Source organism: Cheilinus undulatus, linkage group 2, assembly GCF_018320785.1.
Source record: "Cheilinus undulatus linkage group 2, ASM1832078v1, whole genome shotgun sequence".
In the NCBI taxonomy this organism is placed as follows: Eukaryota; Metazoa; Chordata; class Actinopteri; order Labriformes; family Labridae; genus Cheilinus; species Cheilinus undulatus.
Window position 1 is genome coordinate 25,089,633 of NC_054866.1, and position 26,469 is coordinate 25,116,101.

Below are 26,469 nucleotides of genomic sequence, written 5' to 3' on the forward strand. Positions count from 1 at the left end.
TTTAGACCACTGACTGTGTTAAAAGGTGGAAAGGGCATAGCTTAACAAGGAATACAAAAGCTAAACTAAAAAAGCACTCAGAGAGCACAGACCTCTACCATTAGCCCTATCTCTCAACAGTGTAGAATCCTTTCAAAAATTCCTGGATCCGTCCCCATGTGCCTCCCATCACGGCATTCGCTAATTACTTCCTCCCAGGTGGGGTGGAAACACGGTGAGGCAAAGCACTGGCTTCACTACAGGTGGACTGTCATGGTGGAAGCTTTGCCTGCCTAGCCAAAAGATGCACTAACCATCTCACCCATGGTCTCACTGGACGACTGGAAGTCATGGCAGAGGGTGAATATTCCTCTATTCTTCCCAGCATTGTGAGTATTCTCACTACAATTCACTGTCTTCCTCTCTGTTATGCTTTTCCTCATCTCCTCAACTGGGCGTGCGTATTTCAAACTCCATAAACTCCAAAACTTTGAATGGAGACACAGCCAAAATGCTGCTGGGATTGAAGTTACTTATGTCAGTCATCTCCTGGTATAAAGTGGTAACAGCGCAGAGCTGCCATTAGCCCTATCTCCCAATAGTAAAGAATCCTTTAAAAAATTCCTGGATCCAGACGGGGATCCAGATCGCTCCCAAAATCTAATCAGTTCTTCCTTATGCCATTTTTGACATTTCCTGAAAATTTAATCAAAGTCCATCCATGACTTTTTGAGTTATGTTGCTAGCAAACTAACAAACAAACTAACGAACCCACCCGATCACATAACCTCCTTGGTGGAGGTAATAAACAGCTGTGCTGCTGTGTGGTGCTGATAACTAATTAGAGGAGTGACGAGTTGAAGCCAACAGGGAGCGCAAACGGCCATAAGCAGAGGCTGTATTCCTCAACTCACTTGATGCGGGATTGATTCTTAGTCTTAGCACATGTTTGGTGCATATCTTTCCCTAGTCCCTCTCCCCATATTCCCTATCTTCTTTCAGCTGTCCAGTCAAATAATGGAAAAATGCCCCAAAAAGTTATCTGAAAACAAAACAAAAAAAACAAACAAACAAACAAACAAAAAATACCAAACAAAAAATCAAAAAGAAGAGTGATGAGTATGATCATTCTTGCAAAGATTTTGAAGGTGTCTAAATATTCTAGTTATTTTAAGCCCCCTATGAACAAGTTGGCTTTTGTGTTGTGAAGGGTAAAAGTGTAGAAGTTAATGCTGAAAATGGCTAAATAACCATGGGCTCTGTGGAGCTGTCCATTGTGCTGAGACAGAGCATGATTGGCAGATTGACAGCTGTCACTCAGATAGAGACAGCATGGAGAGAGATGTGCGCTGTCAACAGGTGGTTCAACATGCTTCCATCCAGCTGGTTTTTGATGGTTATTGTGATTAGTCTGTTTGTACACAAGGCACTGTACATTTTTGATGCATTCTGTGATGTTAATGTCTCCCTTGACTGCAAGAATAGCACTCAGTCAGTGTTTGGAGTTGTTCTGACTGAATGTAAGAAAACAATGGAGCAATGGAGGAAAATGTTTGGTATAGTTTAGTGAAATTACAGTAGAATGCAAGTAGACTTCCTGAAAAAGTAGACACAATCCAAAGAAAACATCCTGAAAACTAAAGGTTGTCACAACAGCCTATGGAATGAAATAGAATCTCATTGGAGGTTTGGCCTTCATACAGGATCAAATGGAGTGAACACAATCTACATACTCTGTAAGTATGTAGCACTTGTGTGAGATCAAAATCAGATATTACTCATCTGTCTCTTCAAGTTGCTGTTGTTTTATTCTAAATCATCATTATCACCTAACCTGACACGCCATAAAGTCTGTTTCATATATCCAATGCATGGGATATACTTTATGTATGAGATATATGTATGTTACATCCGTCTGGGAAACTTCCCTTATAAAGTGTTTTGGAGGGGCAGAACTTTAGAGAGGGTGACTGGATGGAAGTTTTGTCTGTCACATTCAGGGCTGACTCTGGCCAAAGTGAGGGCCTTAGCAGACTTGTTACAAATAAGTTATCACAAGGATAACATATGTATCATGTTAAACCACTGCAGATCATAATTAATTTCTAACACTTAATAAGGGTTCTATCTTGTTGTATGAATGAAGGTAATATTCTTTATTTCCATCCATGCCTAGCATATTTAAAAATGTTATCACTGTTCAGTGTGTTATTTATTTTCATCATAACATTAATTTCACATAATTATCTATCTGTTTTGTTGGGGTGTTCCTGTAAATAAGATGAACATAAATCAGCTATGGTAGCTACATAGCTAACAGAGCTACCTAGCTAACATAGCTAAAGCTAAGCTCACAAAGCAGTCACATAAGCTACATATTGACGTTATCTGTGTAGCTAAGTTAGCTTTTGCTACGTTTGCTAAAGCTCATGATGTTCAGGTTAACTTAGCTATAGAAAACTGAGCTACGTAGCCAAAGCTAAGCTCACAAAGCAGCTATGTTGGCTACTTAGATAATACATCTATGTAGCTACATTAGCTTTAGCTACATTCGCTAAAGCCCCCCTTGATAAAGCTAAGTTCATTGGCTTATGCAGCAAAGTTAAAAACACAGTTAGCGAAGATTTATGGATTCAGTTTTGTTAGCTTTAGCTAAAGCTAACAAAAATAGGTTTTTAGTTTGTAATGTTTGCAGTGTGGTTATTTTGTGAATTTAACTGCCAGACTTACTTTATGAATAAAGTTGCATTTAAAAAAATCTAAAACTGGAAATAGGGAAATTAGGATATTTCTTTCCTGAGATATGCAGTGTCTCAGATGAACAGACTGTGAGTGATCGTCAGAAATGAATGGTCTGTAGTTAGACCCCTCTCACTGTTGCTACCAGCTAATGTTACTGAACCATGTCTGTAACTGTTGCAAACTCATGCCAGAGCCGGTTGGAAGAAGAGTGAAAATATTTTTCCTCTAAGAAAAGCTTTACGAGGAGTCCTGTGCTCTTTACATAAATGTGACCCAGTTCTGATAAAACTACCACGTTACTATAGCTACATTCTAACTAACTGCTTCATTAGTAGCAGTCATTGCCACCAGCTTCCATTACAGCTCAATCCCTCCCATAGCTATCGCCTTGTTCTCCTCAAATGATGCTGTTTAGTCAGATTCATCTTTAGACCTGGAACAGTCATTTCAAAATGGAGCTTTGCATGATGGATCTGCCTGATGACAGACATGGAATCTGGCCATGCCATCTGCCATTACTGCCTTCTTGTTATGTGGTACCAGCTTGACATATTTTGACTTTACTGTTTGCATTCCTATTAGAGATTGTACCTGGTACCTCTTGCTTTTTTGTATTACTTAGGATGAGGTTCCAAGCAAGCTGAGCTGATGCTAAAACGTGACGTCAGGCAGCCAAACTATGATGTTCCAACCTATGTTGAGGAGGTACAATCAAAGTGGCTGGTAACAACACAGAGCTGCTTGGTACAAACAGCTCTCAAAAGTGGTTCTAAGATAATCAGTATAAAACTGACCCCATACTTGACACCTTACCATACATAAACATCAACACATAACAACAAATGAACTTTCTCACTGTAGTACCAGGTCACGACACAAACTGAATGAGAATGTTGTGTGAGCATTTCTACTGTACAGATAATTATGTGAAAAGAAAAAGACTTTCCCTTCCTTTAATGCTTTTTGAAATGATTGCTATTGCTGCTCCAGTAGGCAGGAGATTAGTCCACTTGAGCATGAACAGTCAATTCTTTGACTAACAGGAAAAAAAAGCTTAGAAAAACTGAAATATAATGAAAAGTTTAAACCTATTGAGTTCAGTTTCAAAATAGGACTTTAACACGGGTATGAGAGGACATTATAGTTTAAGGCCGCAGATTAAGTTAATGTTGGAATTATTTTGTAAACAAGTGTCTGGAAGAGGAATAAACTTACAAATGGAATTTCAATGTCCTTTCTGTAAGATGAGAGTGGATACTGAACCCTCTGGTCTGTACAGATAGCAACCAAAAAGTGAACTATAACCCCTAGTTACAAATATGTTAACTTCTCATTATAAAAATCCAAGCATCCTCATGTTCAACGTCAAGATTCAACTTCAAAGTCTAATGCCTTCTGTTTGCTATTTCATATTCAATACAAGCTCTAACTGACCAGTCAGCACAGTTGGAGAACACTTCAAAAAGTCAAGCAATTACAACTTTGACAACTCGTCTAAATCAAATGTTATGCTATTCCATGGCATGCTGGCACAGCAGGAAGTACATCAGTCACATATTCTCAATGATGTTAGTACGAGTCTGACATGGAGAGAGTGCTTTGAAGTTGGACTGAAGTGTTATTATAAATGAGCCCATGCTCTTTTAAACTAGATTTTCAACAAGTGTGGATCTGCAGTGCACTTACCATCATGGACATGGTGACGGCCTCCCAATTGGTGTTGGATGCAGGCAGAGGAGAGTCGTACTGCAGGAACAGAGCAAACGATGAACAGAAACCATACTAGAGAGATGCAACCATGACAGTTTTAAGGTAAAAGAAAGACAAGTATTTGAAGCCTGGCAAGGCAGCTTTTAAAGTACAGTCAAGAATCTTTAATCATATACTTGAATAAATTGGTGGCATAGCTGTTACAACTTAAAAGATTGATTCACAGTGCTGCGAAAAGGTGTGATATTAACCCCCTCATATGCCTTCGTCTTCACTATGAATGCTGCAGAGGCATGATGTGGTGATGAAGTGATCCCCCCTCTGTGCTGACTGCAGAGGCAGTAACAGGGTTGCAGTGATGTCTGTGTGTGCATGTTTGAATTTGAGTTTATCAGTGTAGAATAAGTGGGGTTGTTCAGACAACACATTATCAGGGTTTGCGGATCCGTTTTGGGCATTCAGAAGACAAGTGACTGCACTTTAGTTTGTGTGTCCATGTAATGCATAAACAGTAAAACTTCAGCAATGAAATGATGTCTGAATGACAGCCCCACTCATAATTTCTGTGAGTTGGTATCCCTAAACAGCAAAAACTGGAGTGCTGAATTTTGTGTGTTCAACATTTGATTTTAATTCTCAAAGTGTAATTTCAACTCCATTATGAGTCAAATGGCCTTTGGTGTTGGAGTTACTCGAAAATGTCCATCCGTTCAGTGTGATCCAAATCTGTAGAGTCAGTTGGTCTAAGCTCTGCCCACTGTCATTTTAAATCTGGGTATACTTTTCCCATCATGTCCTTGAGCAGTGTTTGGAAGTTTTAGATGTATGTTATATGTTAAGTTGTGTTCAGGAGTGTACTGCATTGATCACTGCTGGGATTCATTACCTCCGCCAAGGAGGTTATGTGATCGGGAGGGTTTGTTTGTTAGTTAGTTTGTTAGCAACATAACTCAAAAAGTTATGGACGGATTTTGATGAAATTTTCAGGAAATGTCAGAAATGGCATAAGGAAGAACTGATTAGATTTTGGGAGTGATCTGGATCCAGGATTTTTTTTAAAGGATTCTTAACTATTGGGAGATAGGGCTAATGGCGGAGGTCTGCACTCTCTGAGTGCTTTTCTAGTTTGCTCATGTTTCTGGTAAATCATTGTTTTTTTTTTTAAATCAAACAATATCCACTAAGTTCGTCAAACCCTGCCTGTGAAAGGGGATGGTCCACAGTAAAGTGGGAAGTGCTCAGCATCCATCTTTGCTTTGCCAGGGTTGTTCAATGCGAGGTGGCAATCTGTTATATAAAAAGTGCTTTTCACTGTGTGAAAAATCAAAGAAATTGATCCCTTAAAGTTCTTTATTGAGAAAAAGTGACCAATTCAACACTATGGGAGTTTAACACTAATGAATTTGTTGTGTACAGTGTTGGAATAACTCAGGTTCAGTGTTAGAAAAAACACAATTTAAAATTGTTTTACACACAAAAGAGTGGACATTTCACACACTTTTCGAGTGTTAGATTCAACACTCTCAGTATTTATTTGACACTGGCAATGTTACTCTTTACATGCTGCGTCTTATTTGATTAAATAGCAGCAATGAGCTAAGAGCCTGTTTGTATCTCTTAAACAGACTTTTTAAAGACATGGTGATGAACAATTTAGCAAATAAATCTTGTGGCTGAATGGAAATCACTCAGTTCAAGGTGAGGAGATACAGGAGAGTCGTGATGTGTTATTCATAAATGAGATGGTTCCACAAGCCTTTTGTAACAGGAGCCAGCTTCTATTTGAAAGAAAGTTTTCCATTTTTTTTTTGTTTTCAAGACAGATTAAAATCCCTAAAAAGGATCTGAATTCCCATCACTCTGAGACTGGACAGTCAAATAAAGCCATGCTTTTTGTTCACAAGCAGAATCCAGTGGCCCTTGATAGATGTTAATTTGTATAGACAGCAAATCCAGTTTAGATGAAGATATCATAGCCTCCATATGCAGTATAAGCTATTGAGTATCAAACCATCTTCAGAGGTTTGTCCACATTGAAGTCATAACCACTTGGTATCTGAATGTCAAAAACATATATTATTCTGTGTTAATGCATTGTGCAATGTTAGGGGAAAGTGTATTACTGCATAATGATAGCAGAGCTTCAGTTGCTGAAATGCACTGTTAAAACGCCTTGTTCAAAGGGCTTGGATGGATTTTGTGTGAAACTGGACTAAAAGTTGAGTGAATCATTTCTGTTTGACTGTTAGATGGCCTAATTTTACATTTTCTCACACTGAACATAATAATTGAGGTTAGAAAGCATGCATAGGTATAAGTCAACAATAATCAACAATAAATATACAGTAGGCAAATGCTTTCACACAACTTATCCATCCAGTGTTGGCTTGTATGACAGCTGAAAACATGAAATTACATTGTTTGATTTTGCTTGTATGCAGTGGATTAACAACACAAAAAGAGTTCTTTTGCTTACCAATTTCAGTTGTTGTTTTCACCATTAAACTAGCACTTATAAATATGAAGGCAGTGATATCTAGGCTTCAATACATCAGAATGGTGTGTTAACAGGCCTGCTTTGCAGAGGCCTCAATCCAGAAGCTAAAATGCACACTGAGGGAGAAAGCATTTCTTTTTTGTTTCACATATTTTATTTTACTATTGCAATGAAACTGAACTTTCGTGATAAGTTTAGTGTGAATTCTGACACTGTCATAATACTGGAACTGTGATTTATTTTGCAGTTCAAGTGTCATTCCCTCACTTTTTAACATTCTTGATATTTTCCTTCATACCTAGTTTGTAAGGAACAGGGTAGGGCTCCATATTTTATCTAAAATTATTCAGGTGTCTGCCTATCTAACTGATGGCCTGTCAGTGAGTCAGGAACATCCTACAAGAATTTCCAATGAGGCTGGTCACAGCTTGCCTTTGTACATGTGTCTGTCTGTGAGTGAGGAAGAAATCAGAGTCTGGTCAAAGCATGTTTAGGGGATAAATACTCACCAGACAGACATTTTTGACTCATATACTTTGTCATTCTCTCTCTTTTCACATGAACACACACTCGCTGTGGCATAACCATTTCACAGCACACACATAAAGTCTCCCTTGCTATTGTATCCCTCTCCTTCAACAGTCTTAAATACCATCTCCGGTCAGTATGGAGCAGTTAATCTGTCACAACTGCACTTCAAAGACACAGTGTGCCCACTCAATCTCAGTGTGTGTGTGTAAATGTGTGTCTGCTCATGTACTAGAGCTGACATCAAAGTCAATGTGCAATGGTTTTTGTTTAACAGATTCCTGCATGTGGCCTTTGAGTAAATGTACTTATACACATTAACACACCCAAACCAGCTGTGAATGAGGTTAGGAGGTTTCCTGTAAGTGTGTGTGTGTGTGGTAAATGCATGTTTACAGAATCCAAGTCTCATATCCTTTTAAGGTGAAATACCTCATGTCATGAGCATCTGGACCACTTAATAGGGTCGGAAAAAAGTTTATGAGCAAGGATCAGATCATGTCGGGAGGAATGAAAGCCTCTGAGCATGAAGAATGGTGTCACTTCTGTCATACTTATTTTACAGTTTTGTGGTATTTCTTCTGCAGCAGATTTCATGTTTTTTGTTGAAAATGTTCAGAAAAACTTAAATCTGCAGAGAGAATTCTCACAAAATGTGGTAACTTTTCCTAGTATGAATTCTTAAGTTTGTGATGTTCGCACTTTTTTTTTTTTTTTTTTTTTTTGCAATGAATTAACATCATTATTCAGATTTTTGTTAATCATGTGACATCTGTGTGGAAAATTGAGTTCAGTGATTAATTTTCTTTGTTGCTTAAAGACATGAACAGGAAGAAACAGACAGAAAGAGTCGTGTGGTGCTGAATTGTGTAATGCTATTGTAGTTTTCATTACTATATCATTCTTTGAAATGTGGACTATTGTTGTAAAATGTTTATGTATATATGCAACTACAGAGGCTACTTTTATGCAGCTCTTGGGTCCAAGGCAAAAGGAGACAACCAAGTACATTTTATGGTATCAAGTTGTATCATATGACATCATATCATATCTCATGTTATCACACTGTGTAGAATGGTATCATTTTGTTTTGTTTCATTCATTTGTACCATTCTACATTGCATTGTATCTTATAAATTAGATGATTCTGTTTCGTATTGTTTGTATTGTATCTAGAAGTATGTAGTTAAATCGATTTGAATCTGTTAACCCAGTGGACATATCGCCTGTTTTTAATTGATCTTGGAAAAAAACGTTTTTGAGTTTTTAAAGAAAAATGATATTTGGATTCCACAATTCATTTGCACTGGATCAAACTGAACTGAACCGAAACTGACTGAATTGGATTGGATCAGATCAGAATCGATCTGTATTTTAATGAATCATAAGTAAATGGCAACTGTTTGAGATCAAAAATGGTTACCACTGAGGTACCTTAAGTAGTGAATAATGAAAGGCTTACCAGTTTAAAACAATGTGTTGTATAATAAGTAAAAATTCTATAATGAATCATTTAAAGAAATTAGCTACAGAATTTAGTGAATCCAGCTGCAACACCAACTCCGGATAAAGTTAAAAAGACATCTCTCAGTCTAACTGCTTAAAGAAGCTAATTCCCATTCAAATGACCTTTTACTATTTTAAAGCAAAAGGTACAGCATACTTAAATGATACTTCAGGCAGGATCTCTTATTTATCTGAATCAGTCTACTGGAAGGGACACCAGGGAGCTGGCCCTTTTGACCTCTATTTTGTACAGTTGGACACAAAAACAGATGAAGAATAAGTGTAGATAGAGAGAAGCCAGAAGAATTCACTGTCCACTTTTTAAGATGCAATTGTGGACTTTTGCCTTTATTGTTGAAAGGACAGTGGATAGAGAAGGAAACAGAGTGGGGTATGACGTGCAGTTAAGTAGCTACAGGTCAGAATAGAGCCTGCTGGGCCTCAATCTTAGATATCTATTACCTCAGTATATGGGGTATGACCTTACTGCTAGGCCTTCTGTCATTGTCTACCTGCCACCGTCACTGTAACAGTGATAAAAACCTAACTTTTAATTACTCTCAAACGCCCTCTGCACTGAAACCTGCACTTACACTGTTTTTCAAGTTATCATGCAAATCGGATTTCAGTGTCATAAACATTCAGTTTTTAGTTTTTCAATGAAACTCATGGATGGTATTGTGTCTCTGGGCTCTTTGGATCACTGAAATCAATCTCAGAAACCTGTTATAATTAGTTTGCCAGGTGAGCCCAAATAAAGTAAAAAAATCCTTAAGAAGGATGTTCCACATTATAAAGCAGGCCATAGCTTTCAAGATATATGGGAAAGAAAAGGATCTCTCTGCTGCTGAAAAGTGGCAAATGTGCAATGTCTTGGACATGGTATGAAAACATTAGATATTTCATGAAAGCTTAAGCTTGGTCATCGTACTGTGAAGAAATTTGTGGCTGATTCAGAGCAGAGACGGGTTCTTGCAGACAAAGGCTTAATGAGGAAGGTTTCTGCCCAACAAATTCATTGGATTTAGAGAGCAGCTGCTAAATTGCCATTGCAAAACAGCAAACAGGTATTTGAAGGTGCTGGTGGCACTGGCAGTGATACATAACCCGCGGCTCTCAAGCCACATGTGGCTCTTTAGTGACCAGTTGCGGCTCTTTTAAGGCTTCCTTTAAAAAAATCCGCCTGAAATCTTTTATAAAGATGAAAACTGTAAGCAGTAAAGACTCATTGCAACATGTCATATCAATAAATCTAATTCCACACAAAGAAGACAGACGTTAACTGCCAAATTCAAATGAAAACATGTATATTATTACCGTCGGATACGTGCTGGACACAGGAACGTGTTTAAAAGCGTGCAGAGGAAGACCGCTGGTGGAGCGTCTCTTCAGTAAGTTCCTTTATTGAGGTGTGCTGTCTTGTGTTCAAATTGAAGCTTCTAATGCCCTAGTTTTAATAAATTTCTTCAGTCACTTCCTGTCGATGCTCTCCCATACTTGCATTTGATTATAACTTTTGCTATGTGCATCATCATCAACGAGCCAAACACACACGTATCACATTTTCAAATAATGTAAAATTGAGTAAAACTTGTCTAAACATGGGTGGTTTATTTGATCTTAAATGCCCTAATAGTAAATACTGTCAAAAGGGCAGAAACAGAAAAATGAAAGCAACAAACTGGCACGGCCGAACGATTTGTGAGGAGGAGCTGCAGGTGTGAGGCAGGGCTGGCTTTAGCCAATTGGAGGCCCAGGGCAAAGACTAATATGGAGACCCTCCCCCTTTAGCTAAAAGCAATAATAATGAAAGGAAAAAAATTGTAAGCATCCCTTTAAGTTAACAGAGTCACAGAACAACAGTGAATTTCCAAAATATGAAATATAAATACCCAAACAGACACCCATGATTCATTGGTTGTTTGAAAAGCTTCTCATAGCTCTAAGGGGGGTCTAAGGGACCCCCTTGAAAATGAGACGCCACATCTTAAGGGGCTATCCTTTAATAAATTCAAATTCAAATTCAAGTTGGCATGTTTTAAATTTTTAAAAAGACTTTAGTCTAGGTGGAACTTGCATAAATAAAAACATATGCTTATCATCAGTAAAATACCCGTTCTTCTGACACTATACTCACATTTTTATGTAGCATATTTCATCCCATTTAAAAATTCAATAATCCGTCCATTCACTTTCATTTCAATTATGGATAGATTGATTATCAAATCCCTGGTTTTGGAATGTGGCTCTTGCAGAAGTATTTTTAAGACAATGTGGCTTTCGGGTAAAATAAGGTACCGCTGTGCTGGTGCCTCTGGAGTCCCACAAACCTCAAGGTGTAGGATCTTCCAGAGGTTTGCAGTCATGATATAAACCTACTATTTATCCACCCCTAACCACTGCTCACAAGCAGAAACAGTTGCTGTGGGCCCAGAAATACATGAAGACTCATTTTCAAACAGTCTTGTTTACAAATGAGTGCCGTGCAACCCTGGATGGTCCAGATGGATGGAGTAGTGAATGGTTGATTGATGATGGCCACCATGTCCGTACAAGGCTGACATTAGCAAAGAGGGGGCGGAGTCCCTGAGGGTGTGAAAATGACCTTGGCAAAGTATGTAGAGGAGGGGTAATCAACTAAAATTCAAAGAGGTCCAGTCAGAGAAAATGTATTCAACCAAAGGTCTGGAACGTCATAATGTCTAACTTAAGTTAGTGTGATATGTGGATCTGGGTGCGATTTCAGGACTTGTTGCGCTGATAAAATATACAAATTTTCTTTGACTACAGCTCACCCATTTCTTCATCTGTGAATCTCTCCTTTAGGGCCCTATGAAATCTGTTTTTTTTTTTTGCCAAATTACATTTTGATTTTTTGGAATTCCGTTTTTAACCTTTCCACTAATTTTACCATGAAAAAGAGTGTCCTGTTTATGTAAATGAATAAAATGTTCACCAATTAAATAGAAATAACCTTAAATTTATTGAAAAAGGGCCACAGTTGGCTCAGGAGCCACAGTTTGGATAACCCTGATATAAAGTAACTATATCCAGTGTAACAGTCAGATAGTTTCAACATTTCAAGACACATCCACATGTATAATCACATCCTAACTGATGTCTATGTAAATGAAGAAATCCTTCTGTTTTCTCAAACACAGTGATAGTGACTTATTAGGAAGGTCACATTAGAGTTAAATGGTTAAAAGTAAACCTGTACATTTTCTTTACTCTCTCAGTCTGTAACAGCCCATGCACTTTGATGCTGCATTGTGTTCTGCTGCTGACTGTAACGGTTCTCTCGTCATCTCCCTCCATCCTCATATCAGAGCGCTACATTAATGCAGACACGTATTGGCTCATTAAGCAGCCAAAGGGAAGTACAGCATCTACGGGAGGAATTATTAAGCTAATTGATACTCGAATGCAACATCATTTAGACTATGGGACTTCGAGTCCGTCCGACTTGAGTTTGACTCAATTATATCAGACAAAAATATCATTTGCATAATAATTTGTAACATAGTGTACTTGGCTAATACAACTCTGAAAATGTATGCCTTTAATGTAAATCAAGCTGCAGCAACAATATTTTGCACTTAAAACTCAAAGAGCAATTTCATAAAATCATATTGATTAAAGAATAACTCAGGATAATATCACCTAACATGAAGTTAAAGGTCTCAGTAAAAACAATACATTTCAAAGTTTGTGTTTGCTGATATTTATTAAATACTGTCAAACATACTGACTTACACATGAATATTGCTTTCATTCCCATCATTTGATGGAAGATCCATGAGAATTTGTGTCTTGGAAGCAAATGTCCAGTGGCTCAGAATGGGAATCTGGGAACTAACCCGGTTCATATTTCCTGATCAATAGTATTTCCCTGCAATACCTAAGTCATCAGCACTTCCTAGGATTACCCCCTCAAAATACAATGCTGCTACTTTGTTTGATCTCAGACATAAAATCAATACTGGAAATGACCAAAATTCAGTGAAGATTTAAAGTCTTGGAAGATAAATGTGCCCCCTCTCTCCTGTTGAGTTTTGCTCTAAAAGACATTTTTTGAGTCTTTATAACCAAACAGCTCTGTAAATGTTAATCTTATGCAATCAAAGCCACTCATTACTTCATGTAAGCCTGCGCTGCAGATGACGAAGCTCACCCGCTGAAAGCAAGATTTAAAAAGGATCAAAGAATAATGATTTTGGAGGAAAACTGTGACATGAATAATGAGTAAGTTCTCTGTTTGACTGGAGTGTTGCTTATAGATGCTGGGATTGTTTCATTGTAGGAAGGAGCAGTTGTACTTTTATATCAGATGTAAAGGTCATTAAAGGTTTCAATCTAAAAACCAAGACATTTTTTCTTAATTTTATTCTTTAACATAGAAGCTAAGTGAAAGTAGACCTTGCCTAGAATGTGACAAATTTCACCACATTTGCACAAATGTTTCATGTGTTTGAAAAATCCAGATTAGTTCATATAGGATTTTCTCACTTAGCTACATTATACTGTGTGCATCATCACAATCTGTCAAAAATCTGATTGTAATCTGTCTAGACAAAAGCTCACTTTGTTCTCCCTCCGTCATAGCAAGTCATCATAGTAGTGAAGCTTCTGTAGCGGTTTGGTAGAATCCCCACAATATTTAGCCATTTCTTCCTGTCTTCACTGCTATTACTGACATTGCTCCTTTATCCATGCTGGTCAATGCTATATGAGACCACAGATCATTTAATGGTTGGACCAGCTTTATATAGATGCAACAACAAACTGTCACAGTTCTTTCTGTTTATTGATAAGTAAGATGGCTTCACCCCAGTGTTCACTGAGACAGAGGGCAAGACGCACACCCACGTGTAACGTGAGATGCCTTGGGAATAGAGCCAAGTAGCTTACCCGTAAACTGTTTACAACCATGGTAACATTTGACAGCTGCAGCTACATCCTTTTAACATCTGGATAGAATGAATCTTAGAGCACCAAACTAAATAGCCTGGATTTCTATAATTTCCAAATAAATGCATTAAGATTAAGTTTTATATAAAAAGGTCACACATATTAAGAAGCCTTATCTGTAGAACAGATCTGAGAGACCACATTTTCTTAACACTGTTGTGAACATAAATGATCAGGGTGAAGGTTCGTCTACACATTTCCACTCAGAATCAAAGAACCTAGACAGATAGAAAAAGAACAGATCCTTATCCAGATATGAAAGGACTAAATGTATCTGGACCTAGCTTGACTCCTGCTGGCTTATATATTAGTTAGTAGGAGCTAAATTATGCTGTAATGAGCTCTTAGCACAGGCAGATATTCAGGATGGTTTGTAGAAAGTGGTGACTGTTTTAATAATGGGCATAGCCACTGTCACAGCTTGGGACTGCTTTCTTTCAAGATCTTTTTTTTTTTTTTACTTTTTGCCTTTATTTTGACAGCCAAAGAGAGGCAGAAAACATATGAAGAGAGTAGACCCATAATACACAGTGCCAGGATAGGGATTTGATCCCACAACCAGTGCGTCAAGTATTGTAGACTCTATATGATGCTCACTCTAACAACTGAGCTAAATCACCACAATGGACTGATCTTCTGATGCCTTGATTTTTATTCTGATCCTTGTTGTCTGGACCCAGATGTTCAAGTTAAAGCAGACTATCAGGAATTTACCAAGTGTAAAGCATTTCAACATTTAACCATCTGAGTGCAAAATGATAGATAGCCAAGTGGCATGATTTGACTTTTCAGGGAGCATAGCTAGAAACCCCCATATGAGCTGAAACATTCATGACAATGCATATTGAATACGATGACATTACTTCAGAAACAATCAATCTGTTGTTGCATGAATCTGAATATGAGGGTGCAATGAGCTTTATGCTATAAAGGAGGAGGCTGGGGTGGAGGAGGTGAAGCTTTGCCGGTGCATCAGAATTAATGCAAGCAAGGATTAGTGAAAAATACATGATATTTAAATGGACTGCTGAGTTGAGAGGCAGAGCTGTGATTGACTGTGGGAGCTGGGAGGCAAAAATTAAGATCAGCTGGCCATCAGCTGATCACAACTGGGCGCATGACTACTGTGTCCTGCATGAACTAATGCTAAGCTTCATTTAGCAATCCATACATTTTATCTATAGACAACATGGATCATACTGTCAGACTGAATTCACCCATCACTTTAAGAGGATGTGTTTTGATGCTAAACCATGGCAGTTGCCGTATTAGAGTTGTGATTGTGCAGGCCTTAAACCTTCTGGCAAAAAGCTACAACATGTCCACCCTCAACTCAGTGGCACCCCCTGATTAGGCAACTTTTACACTAAATTTAATCAAAACATGAGTTATAAATACAAAGTTCAACTCGAAGAAGCAAACCAGGGAAAATGGCTATTCTAACACAACAACTAATGTGGAGTGCCTGGCTTTTGCAGGCAGCCTTAAGTGGATTTGTGAGGGACTGCAATTTTGTTGCCCTTGCTTCATAATTTTAACATCAAAGGTTGCCCCTTGTATTTGATTAAAATGTGCATTATCTCCCAAAGTCCAAAGTTCATAGATACTTTATCTCACTCAAGGTGGCCACTCTCTAATGGTGCATGACTTAATATAGTTAGATTTGGTGTTAATAAACACTACCACTCTTTATTGTTATCATATGTACAAGTTAGTTATTAAAAAAAAAAAAAACAAAGTGGTGCTTTTCACCAGGTGATATGCTGTGTATTTCTAATATGCTGTTTATTCAGGTATTTTCATATTAAACTGATGAGGTTTGACTCTTCTTGAGCCAGCTGCAAGTGGCCACTTGGGGGTACTGCAGTTTTTGCCCTTCTTTATTTCTCATTCATTTACAAAACAGGCAGAAGCCACTGCAAGTGTTTTTGACAATCATATTATTCACTTCCTCCCCTTTATACTTCGATCTGCTTTCACTTTACCTTTTTCTCTCACACTGACACTGTTTTACTTCAACTGTTTTTTTATTCTTAAATGTAGTCAACTGCAGTCCACTTTCACTACCTCCCCCATGCCTCTCGCTCCCTCTGCCTCTCTCCATTCAGGTTGTTTTAGTCATTAGCTGACATGCTGATACCATCTCAGACACCTGTTCTCTCCTTCCAATGCAGCGCTGTCTCCCTCTCTCGCCCTCCCTGCCTCTCTCTCCATTCGTCCCTCTCTGTCTCCTCTCCTCCTCCCTCTTATCTGTTCGACAGGTCTGGAGAGAACAAATTAGACCTGCTAAATTAAGCCGCACACACAGCTGCAGTCTAGCTGACGGGAAGCTGAGAGGGAGCCTGTTTGTGTCTGCATGTGAAGACAAAAACACACTCAGATGCAGGAGTTCTTCAAAAATGGGTAAAATGGAAGATAAGCCCCCTGAGCTAGATTCTGTTTAAAATGTAGAGAGAGGAGTGATTATTTGACCAGAGGAGAAATAACAAAAGAGGCAGAGGAAAAAAAATGAATGAGAGCCTGGAAGAAACAGATAAGAGAGTTATATTTTGAGATATTTTCACTTTGTTGACAACATGTTGGGTTAAATGCGGTGAAGTTGCTCTGTTGCATGTTTGGCTGAGGCTATTGAATGCTATAACATTGCCCTATTTGAACATCCCCAAGTTAGACTGGCTGTTATTATTTCATTTTCTAAATAAGCTTTGTGTTTCACTTGATTTTATCTGCTTGTTGCTGTAGCAACAAATGGATCATTCTTGTTTTATCTGAATTTTAATAAAGCCACCAATCCCTGTGTCTGATAATAAACTTGGAGACTGCTGTTTAAGGGGCCTTACTGTACAATTAGCTTGGCAACTGTGCAGGTGTCTTTCCTATTTCTGCCTGGCACACTTTCTATGCTGTGCACTCACATTATTTAAATTGTCTTACAATGAGGAGTGGTCTGCGCACCTTCCCAGTTCCATATCAGAACATTTTTGATATGGACAAATCAAGTTTTGACTGATGGATGTAAAGCTTTTGTTTCACTTTGTTAACAAGGATCCACATGAGGCAGTAAGTACTATTCCCAAGCATGTTTAAACTCAAATCGTTCAAATCCCCCTTTTTTCCAGTCCTCTCTGGTATTCCTCTCTGGTGTTTACATGATCAATTTACCTCCCCTTGGTCATATCTTCTGTAAATTTAGCATCAACTTGAACAGCTACGCAGATGACACTCATCTCTCCCTATCCACCACCCAAACTCCACCCTCCTTCTTCTCTGAATGCTTACAGGAAGTCAAATCCTGGTTATACAACTTATTAAAAAACAGTTATAAAACTGAGGCTCTTCTTCTTGGAACTTAATTCATCTTCAAAATCAGACAGACTTTTCCTTACAAGTGATCATTCCTCAGTTTCTCCTCTTCTCAGGTTAAGAGTCTGGGTGTTATCCTTGACAGCACACCATCTTTCCAATGTCACATCAATAATGTTACCAGGTCTGCATACACTCTACACAACTTAACTTAACTTAAACTTAATCACTGTAGTCCATCCTTCACACCAAACTCTGTCGCCATTTTAGTTCACACAAAAAATGGCTACTCCAGGTCCCTTCTTTCTGGTTTCCCCTCACAAATCTCATCACTAACCTAAACTGATCCACAATTCTGCTGCCAGTATCATCTCCAGATCCCTCCTCATCTTCACAGCCATCCATGCACATCAGCACCACTGTTCCATCTAAGGGGTTTTACTGCGCAATTGCGCACTGCTCTCCACTTCTCTGCGCAGAAGAAAAAAAAGTTGGGCACTCAAATATCCCTGACGAGTTTTCACTTTTTTTCTAATATGCACTTTGATCAAAGGCGCATTATGCCACAGGTTAGCTGGTACTGTAGTCTGGGTTTCTACCTCCATGGGGATCTCATACATGAGAGATGTAAAGTGTGGCTATCACATAATGCAACAGCCGACACACTGAGGGCAGGGCCAGATATTGACAGCCACTGAATGCAGGTGGATTTCAGCCACGGAGGGTTCCTCAGTGAGGCACTTAGGTGAGTTGAATTTATCAGCATCACAAACTCCACCTTCCTCTAACGGCTCGTAGTGCCAGTGTGTGAATTGGATGCTTGTTTAAATGACTGATTTATACATGAAGTGAGGATTTTTTTCTGAAATAACTGCCAAGTGACCAAGTCTATCGGATGCGTCCATTGTGCATCTTTGCGCAGACACTTTTGGTGTCATGCCGTTCATACAACAACGCAAACTCTAGCGCCACTCATAGACAGACAAACACAAGCTAATGTTTTGCCGGTGTCGACCTGAGGCTTCTTTCTGCAGAAAAGGATTCAACACAGAGCTGAATTTTTCTCCTGCTTTAAAGCTCCTCTCTGACCATGGCGCATACATGCGTCACTGCTGTCTATGAATTCCTCCCTCACTCTCCTCAGCGAGCTGCACACTGTTAAAATATCCTTTTATTAACGTTCCACTTCCACATTTCATCTTCACAATACACCATCATGATTAAACATCAGTATATGAGCTCATTATCAACATTTAATATGTGCAACGTTGCAGAAAATATAGATTTACTGTATATTGATAATTGACTGATCAAAAACATCATAAAATCTCATACATCCTAATAACTGATCAGGAGGACAGTGAGAGAATGAGGCAGATAGGAGCCAGGAATAGAAAACTTCTACAGGAGTTAAAAAGACTTCAGCTGAAGAGTGTAAAGCTGTTAATGTCTCTGTTTTATCATATTTATTACAGTAATGAGAGTTAAATCAGCTGATTACATCTTTCCCATGTGTTAAATTAATGTAACACATTCAAATAATCTATTATTTAAATAAACAATTATTAATAATTTTTAACATTAATGAATCTGGCTAAAATGATCTACAATGAGACCAGGAAAGAGTTGGATTTCCTATAAAGGACCTATGACAAAAGGATTTAAGCCCTGATGTTTATAACAGTGTGATCTCTCTGTAATGTGCTGTTTAATTTGGGCATGAAGAAGTCCTTTAGGAGACCAGACTGTGATTAGGTTGATGAAGCACGAGAACAGAGCATGTGTTTTGTCTCATCCATCATTAAGTTTCCTGCCATTTTATATTAACTGCAAACTTTGTTAATGCCTGTTCTCACCTGTGGACAAATGCTTGTAAGATAGAATCACAGTTTACTTTTACATTTCAAGGATTGTAAATGCTTGAAATGTCAACCTTTATTCTATTAAACAGTACTTCTAGACATGAAAATTTCAGCTAGCTAAAACTGAGTGTGGCTTGTGAATTGAAAGAATAAATGAATGAATGGATGGTGAAATTCAAGACTTGAACAGTGATTATTAATAATCATAGTTCTAGTCACTTGTTATGTTATTTGGGGTTGGAGAGGTGATGCCATGGCGCTGCCATGTGGACGTAGCGTATGCGTCAGATGTCGCCCACAGTTGATGAAGTGGTTGCTCAGAGGAGTCGAATATCTGCTCAGGAGTTTTGAAAATTAGAAGGAACAATGATCAGCACAGCCTCCTGGACTCTCAGGTGCTCTTCCTCCATCTACCTACGATAACCTGCCCACTTGACCCCCATGGGTCTCAAGCCTTTAGCCACTCTGCTCCACACCTCTGGAACTCCCTCCCCCCAGACATTTGTAACACGGATGCTATCTCTCCATTTTCAAACCCAATCTTAAAACCCACCATTGTAAACATTTTTTGTTGTTGTTGTTGTTTGATTGCTCCCTTTTGCTAACCTACACAATGTTTTATTCAGTGTTAATTTAAAGTGCATTCTGACAATATTTAGACCCTTCTTACTTTTTTAAGTTTTGTTATGTTGCAGCCAGAAGCCACATCTCATGGATCTACATCATGGCAAAGTGAACACATGCATTTCTTTTGACATCATGGCTTGGTTTTTGCTCTGATATGCATTGTCAGCTGTGAGGCCTCTATAGGGAGGTATGATGGTCTAGAAACATCTCAGCAAAAATCAGGAGACATAGGATTCAACTGAACTCGATTTCAAGTGTTTTTGCAAAGGGTTAGAATGGTTTGAATACTTACTGCCATATTTCATTTTTATTTTTTCAAAAATAAGCAGACATTCTTAACATTATGTTTTCACTTTGCCATGATGGGGTTCTCAGTGCAGATTAATGAGAAAAAAAAAGTTTTTTTTATTGTAGCATCAGGGTGCAACTTGACAAAGTTGAAAAAAGGGACAGGATCTGAATACTTTCTGGATGCACTGTATATATATGCATGTGTGTTGTTTTAACTTTGCTTTGTAAGGTGACCTTGAGTGCCCCATGCTTGGGCATGGTATACATCCCCAGCCCTGGCATGGATGGAACACATGGGGTTTCACATGGTATGGTAGCTCTTCCATTGAGAACAAGCATGGGTACACAATGTGGAAACGATTTATAACTACCAAAACTTCCTTCTTGAAAGTCATCCAAAAGTGTAACATGTTGACTTGCAGTCATGCTCTCTGTTCTTCACTGTACTGACTCTAAAACCTCACTTCTTGTAAACAAAGCCATGCTTATGTCTTATTTTGATGTGATTAAGTATGAACAAGAGATAATCATGCTCAGGCCTGCATAGGCCTTAGATAATGTGGCCAGGATGCAGGGACAGTAATGCTTTGGCACAGTGTGGGGCAGCTGGGCCCTGTGTGAGTCCACCCTAAATTTACCTTGAGAGAGTTACCTTGTCAAAGAATTTAAATGTATATCGTCCTTTAAAAAGATTCGGATAAGGATCAGCCTTGAAGTTGAAGCCACACTCAGGCTTAGGAAATTTGAAAGTTAAATCCTAATTTTTTGATGAATGTTTAGACTAGGGAACAAAGAATAAGTGCAGTCTTACCCACTCAGGAAATAAAAGTACTTCTTAGGTTATGGTTTCATCAAACGTGGCTCTGCTATTGTTGTGTTAGAGCTTTCAGTACAAATTGTCATGAGAGCCAGGGTAAATGTTTTCGCAGGAGCTGTAATGTCAAAATGACAGTGTAAAAGCAAAGTATTGTCTGCAAATACAGCAGGCCTATTTCTCTGACCCTCTATCCTGCCCTTACCCTCTCTGTGCTCAAACCACTCTTTTCCCTCTTCTTTCTCTCAGATAATAAGTAATGCCAACAGTTCAACTGCACGTCTCTTTCTCCTCTGCAATCATAAAAGATCAAGCAATGGAACATCTTTAAATGCCTCTCTGTCTCTCTGCAGCTCTTTTTTTCCCCCCTCTTATTATAGGGTGGGAGAACATCTTCAAATCAGAGTCCCTCTCTTTCCTCTTCATGACAGAATGACAAAGCTAATCTCCTTATCTGTTCCTCTGACAGCCTTTAAGAGACCCCCTTTCTCATCCACTATCCCTCCCTCATGCCCCTGTAAGTCTATCTCTTCTCTTCTGTCAAAAGGACGTGAGAAAAAGAACAGTTGGCTGATATATTTCAGCATTTTATCCCCGTGTTACACCATCCCACTTTCTTATATCTTCTCCCATCTATTTCTCTCCTGTTATCATCCCATCTCTCACTTTTATGGCTAAGTGGAGGAACAGGAGTAAAGCATTTTGCCTGAACCTGATGTTACAAAAAAAAAAAATAACAAACTGTGGAGCCGTGTCCCAAAAAAAGCAGCTCGAGATTCTTTCTCAGCGGTGTGCGGGTGTGTTTATGAGTGTGTGTTTGTCTGAGAGCGAGTCTCACCAGCAGTGAATAGTAGACTTTGAATCCCGGCTTTGCTACAAAGTAATCATCAGACTTGAAGGTGACTCTAAGCATGTGGGTTTTGGAGTTGAGACTGGGTGGAGCCTTCTGCCCACACCAGCGACCCCAAATTATAGTGCTGGTCTCTGATTGGTCCTCCACCTCCACAAAGTCATACCTGGAGTGAGAAAGGGAGAGAAGGAAAGGGAGAGAAAGATTGAGGAAACAAAGTTTTCCATAGAAAGGCGAGACTTTAAGACATCACTGGATGACAGTATTGTTAGCCTGTTACCACAAATCAAAGACAGAAAAAAATTAATAAAGTGAGGTCTTCTAAATTAAGAAAAACAAAACTCCAAGATTCATTTTTCAAACAATTAAAATGCCTTTATTTTCATGTCATGTTCATGTGGACCTTAAAAACATACTTTGACTTGTTTTCCCATCAAGTTTTCATTCAAATTTGAACTGTTTAAAGGGGGTGCCCTGGAGTTTGTATCTTGTTGATTCACTGATTACATTAATTCCACTTCCCCAAACACTATATGGACAAAAGTACTTGGCCACACCTGTTATATTTGACATTCAGGTGTTTCAATCAGACCCATTGCCACAGGTATATAATCACTCTGAAGAGCTCAGTGACTTCAAGTGTGGTACTGTGATGGATGTCACCTTTGCAATAAGATGGGTCATGAACTCATTCTCTGTTTTATATTCCACACTCAACTATGAGTGATGTTATTAAAAAGTGGAAGCATTTAGGAACAACAGCAACTCACCTATGAGGTGGATGGTGCACAACAGTCACAATACAAAGGCATTTTAGACAATGCTACTTTGTGGCAACAACATATTGGGGATTGCGAGCCAGGCCTTCTCGTGCAACATCAATACCTGACCTCATAGTTCTACAGAATGATTGGATACAAATTCCCACAAAAACACTCCAAAACTTTGTGGAAGGCCTTCCAAGAAGAGTGGAGGCTGTTGTAGCTGCAAAAGGGAGGCCAACTCCATATTAAAGTATATGACTTGAATATAAAGTCTTCACAGTCCTGATAGTGTAATGGTCAGGTGGCCGAATACTTTTGTCCATACAATGTACAGTATACTCTTTTGGGTCAATGAAGCACTTCTTTCAGTTTTCAAAGTTCTTTCTTATTCTTATCTTTTTGGTACCAACAAAACTATGCTCACTGGACATTTTACCTGCAAAAATCTGGGAATTCAGTGGCAGAACTTATTTGAAAAAATGGAACATAAAAAGCAAGATGTCTGTAAAGAAAGACTAAAAGTGTCTGCTAAAAATGTTGATAAGACAAGTTGGCACAACTTCCAAGTGAGTTCTGGGACTCAGAATTCATGTCTGAGTTCCATCATTTTCTGAGTACTGGAGCAGCTATTTGCAATACAAACAGCCTTATGGAATACCCTAGTCTGCTTTGTTGCTTAGTGTTAACAGAGAAAATATTAAAGACCCTGTAAAGTGAAATCCAAAATTTGTGTTTTAACACACTAGGTATGTTGGAAAAAGGTTGCTGTTGCTGAATTTTGGATTTTGACAATAAGAAAGTTTTTCACCTCCTTCCTGGCTGGGTTTAATTTGGGCAAATATGTGGGCTGGTAATGTCACAAGCCCACAGAGGGGAATGACTCCACCCCTCTAACACTACAATATAAAATCACAGAGCAGTTCATCTCAGTACAGTCTGTTGTTAGCTGATGTCTCTGCCTTTATTAAAAGTAAACAGTCAGTTAAATGTTTTTTTTTTTTTTGTTGTTGTTAATTGTGAGGTAAATGTGCCAAATCTATCAGCCACAGTGGTCTATTGATTATTTAAAGCATCATAACAGAGATTTTAGCCAGAAACCAGACTTTGTTTCTGGACTGACACAGAGCTGTGCTCTGATCATAAGGTCAACATAAGGTCAAGGGGCAGGCTAATGGCATAAATGCTTTTCTCCATTCAGATTGTAGCATTCTTTAAAACTGAAAGAGTGAGTGAGTGTGGCTCAAGCTCATTCAACAGACTTGCCCAAACCACTGTAGAGCAGATTTTACTGCCACATTTTTCATGATTTTCAAGCTTAAATTTACAAACCTAGACATGTTTTATAACACAGTGACCTGTCATACAACAGACCTGAACACAGATTTAGGGTCTTTAAAATTGGCTCACATGTTGGCTAGCTTGACTTAGCTTAACATGAAAAAACACAGGATTTGGGATTCATTTTACTCAGATTTGATTGATCCTTGTAGGAGGAATTAAATGCATGAGCTAAAAGAGGCAAACTTCTGTTGGTCACTTGATTTCATTAGAGTATAACTATTGTCAGAAAAGTTTTTAAGAAGTTCAACTTTTCCTATGTAGTTAGGTTATATAATACCATAATATTACTGCTGTAATGCTTGTCGAATGTCTTTTTTATTTGACCTATAGACAGGCTACAGATACTTTTTACTGTATTGTAATAACCATCATAAATATGGTCTGGACCACAAAGACTACAAAGTCACAAAATCATGTCACCAGCCTGCCATCCTGCTTGATATTTATTTTGCAAAAATAAATAAATAAATAAAAGTTTTATAGTATATTTGAGGTTACTTTCAAATAAACAACGCCTCTGTAAAATTTGGAGTCAGTCAAATACAAACATATCGCCTGCAAAGCACACAAAGTCAAAGTAACAAAACAGATCTTACAAGCAGGATGGAGCTACTTTCTCCTTCTACTAAATCTTTTCTCCCTCTTTTTTCCTCCATCTGCTCCCCATTGTTTTTCAGCAAAGCGCTTTCAAAGACATTTGAGCAGCATACGAGGATTAAAAAGTCTGTTATCTGCACTTAAAACTCAAGGACAAACTACTTAAACTTCTTGCCAAAGAAGTAAATTTCAACTATCAAAGTGATTCTGTCCCCCAAATATATATTTAAATAGGTTCGTTCTCCCACATATCTTTGACTCAGCTTATTGTTGGGGTTTTAATACTTCACATACTTTAAGAAATCCTTTTTCCTATTTTAATGTTGCAGCTTTACGTCCTGACAACTTATGACAAAGATGTTTGACTTTCAATCAACTTTCCTGTTAACTGCTTGCAGGTCATCACTGCCAGCTTCAATTCAGTGAATTTGTCATCTTTACTGATTCCCATCATTTGCCTCTACGTCCTTTTTCTGTCTGTATAGATTTCACATCTTACCTGCAGATTCCGTTCTCCGCCTCCTCCAGGCCGAAGTGTCCATCAAATTCCAGGTGGATGCGGCTCTCTGGCGGCGACAGCAGTTTCCATGACAGCAGCAGATTGCGGGGATAAGCGTTGGGATAGCGTGGGCTTTGGATGACTCCACCCAGCGGCGTGACTGTGATGTTTTCCTCTTTGCGGTACAAGTCTGTGGTGAGGCGATTGCTGTCTGTTAGTGGTTATAACTAATCAGTTAGTGAGTCCAGTTTTAAATAAAGACAATCAAAGCAGCTTCTTTTTTATTAGAGATACTCAAACTTCAAACAAATATATTCACAGACATGTTTGATGAGTCTGGCACAGACTTAAAAAGTGATAGAAAGAGGGAAAAAAAACATGCAAAGACGACACAAAATACACATATGATATTTCGGTCTAATGGTGACAGCTACACCAAGTTCTGAATCTGATCAAACTTTTAACAATATTCAAACTAACTTTATTGGAATAGTTTCTGGGTAGATTTTAAATGAAGATAAAAACAAGTAAAAAAAATGAAGCAATAGTTAAAAAGAAGTGAGTAGGAGGGAAATGAGCAGACTGATTTAATCCTGATTATTATGACTATTCACTGCTTTAGGGCTTCTGTTGGAAACTCTTAGGTTGTGTTGAACGGTGTTTTTCTTATATAATGCTCATTCTCTGTGTTTTCTAACAAAAGAAAAATATAAATAATGTCTGAAGTGCATTTCATCATAAATCTTTAACATGAAATATGTTTTTTTAATACAGTTATAGCTTTTAATAAGGCTTTTCATACAGATTCAACTCAACTAACACCCATCCCATGTTAGCAATGCCCAGCAAACTGATTGATTTATAGAAATAACTAAAAATGTTTCTGATGGTCTCATTTACATTTGGAAATCTCAGACATCCTATTAATTTCAGTCTGTTTCAGTACAAGTTATAAACTCCTCACTCAGGAGGGTAGAGCGACTTGCAGGCCTGCAAATCTGTCCCACAACAGTCACTGAGGCTGGGAGCCCAACTACCGTTCTGTAGCTATAGTGGATGTGCAAACGCCACTGAAAACACAGCTGCACAGAAACTACACATTGTAGACTTTGCTGTATAAAACAGACTCACCGGAAGATCTAAACCTTTTTCCCTTTTCCAAAAAAAAAAAAAAAAACAGACTAACCCCTAACCCTAACCCAGACTAGGGGAGAGTGGGGTGAGCTGTGCCAGTTTTTACTCAAAGTGACTTTAAAGTGAGGCCATGACAGTAATGCCTCCAACTCAAGTATGTACATATATTTCAGGATGTGGTGCATCCCTGGGAACAATAATTTTGTATCTGAAATAAACTGTTTAAGAAATATAGCTTTCAGAAAAAAAGTGGTCTTGTGGCACAACTTGCCCCTGGTGCGGGGTAAGTTGTGCCTTTGGGGAGAATACATTGGGGTAAACTGTGCCAGTGATTATTGGTGATTACTGAAGTAGAACAGAACATTTTAATCTCATAAACTGTAATGCTATATAAAAGCAAGAGAAATTCAATACAAAATTACTCATTTAAGGTTTATTTAGATATCGTCACCCT

The 26,469-nt window shown here is 38.4% G+C and overlaps 1 protein-coding gene across 2 annotated transcripts in view; it reads right to left on the reverse strand.

Annotated features, from left to right (window-relative positions):
* The window catches only part of pdgfd (platelet derived growth factor d), a 111,077-nt gene that overhangs the window by 27,902 nt on the left and 56,706 nt on the right, over positions 1–26,469 (reverse strand). The window contains exons 2-4 of one of the 2 annotated variants that reach the window (XM_041804730.1): positions 24,882–25,071; positions 21,669–21,846; positions 4,408–4,467 (exon numbers count right to left, since the gene is read on the reverse strand). In XM_041804730.1, the coding sequence (XP_041660664.1) occupies positions 4,408–4,467; positions 21,669–21,846; positions 24,882–25,071 (428 nt within the window). Of the gene's footprint in view, positions 1–4,407; positions 4,468–21,668; positions 21,847–24,881; positions 25,093–26,469 lie in introns of both variants that reach the window. The other variant, XM_041804722.1, reaches the window with a different exon arrangement.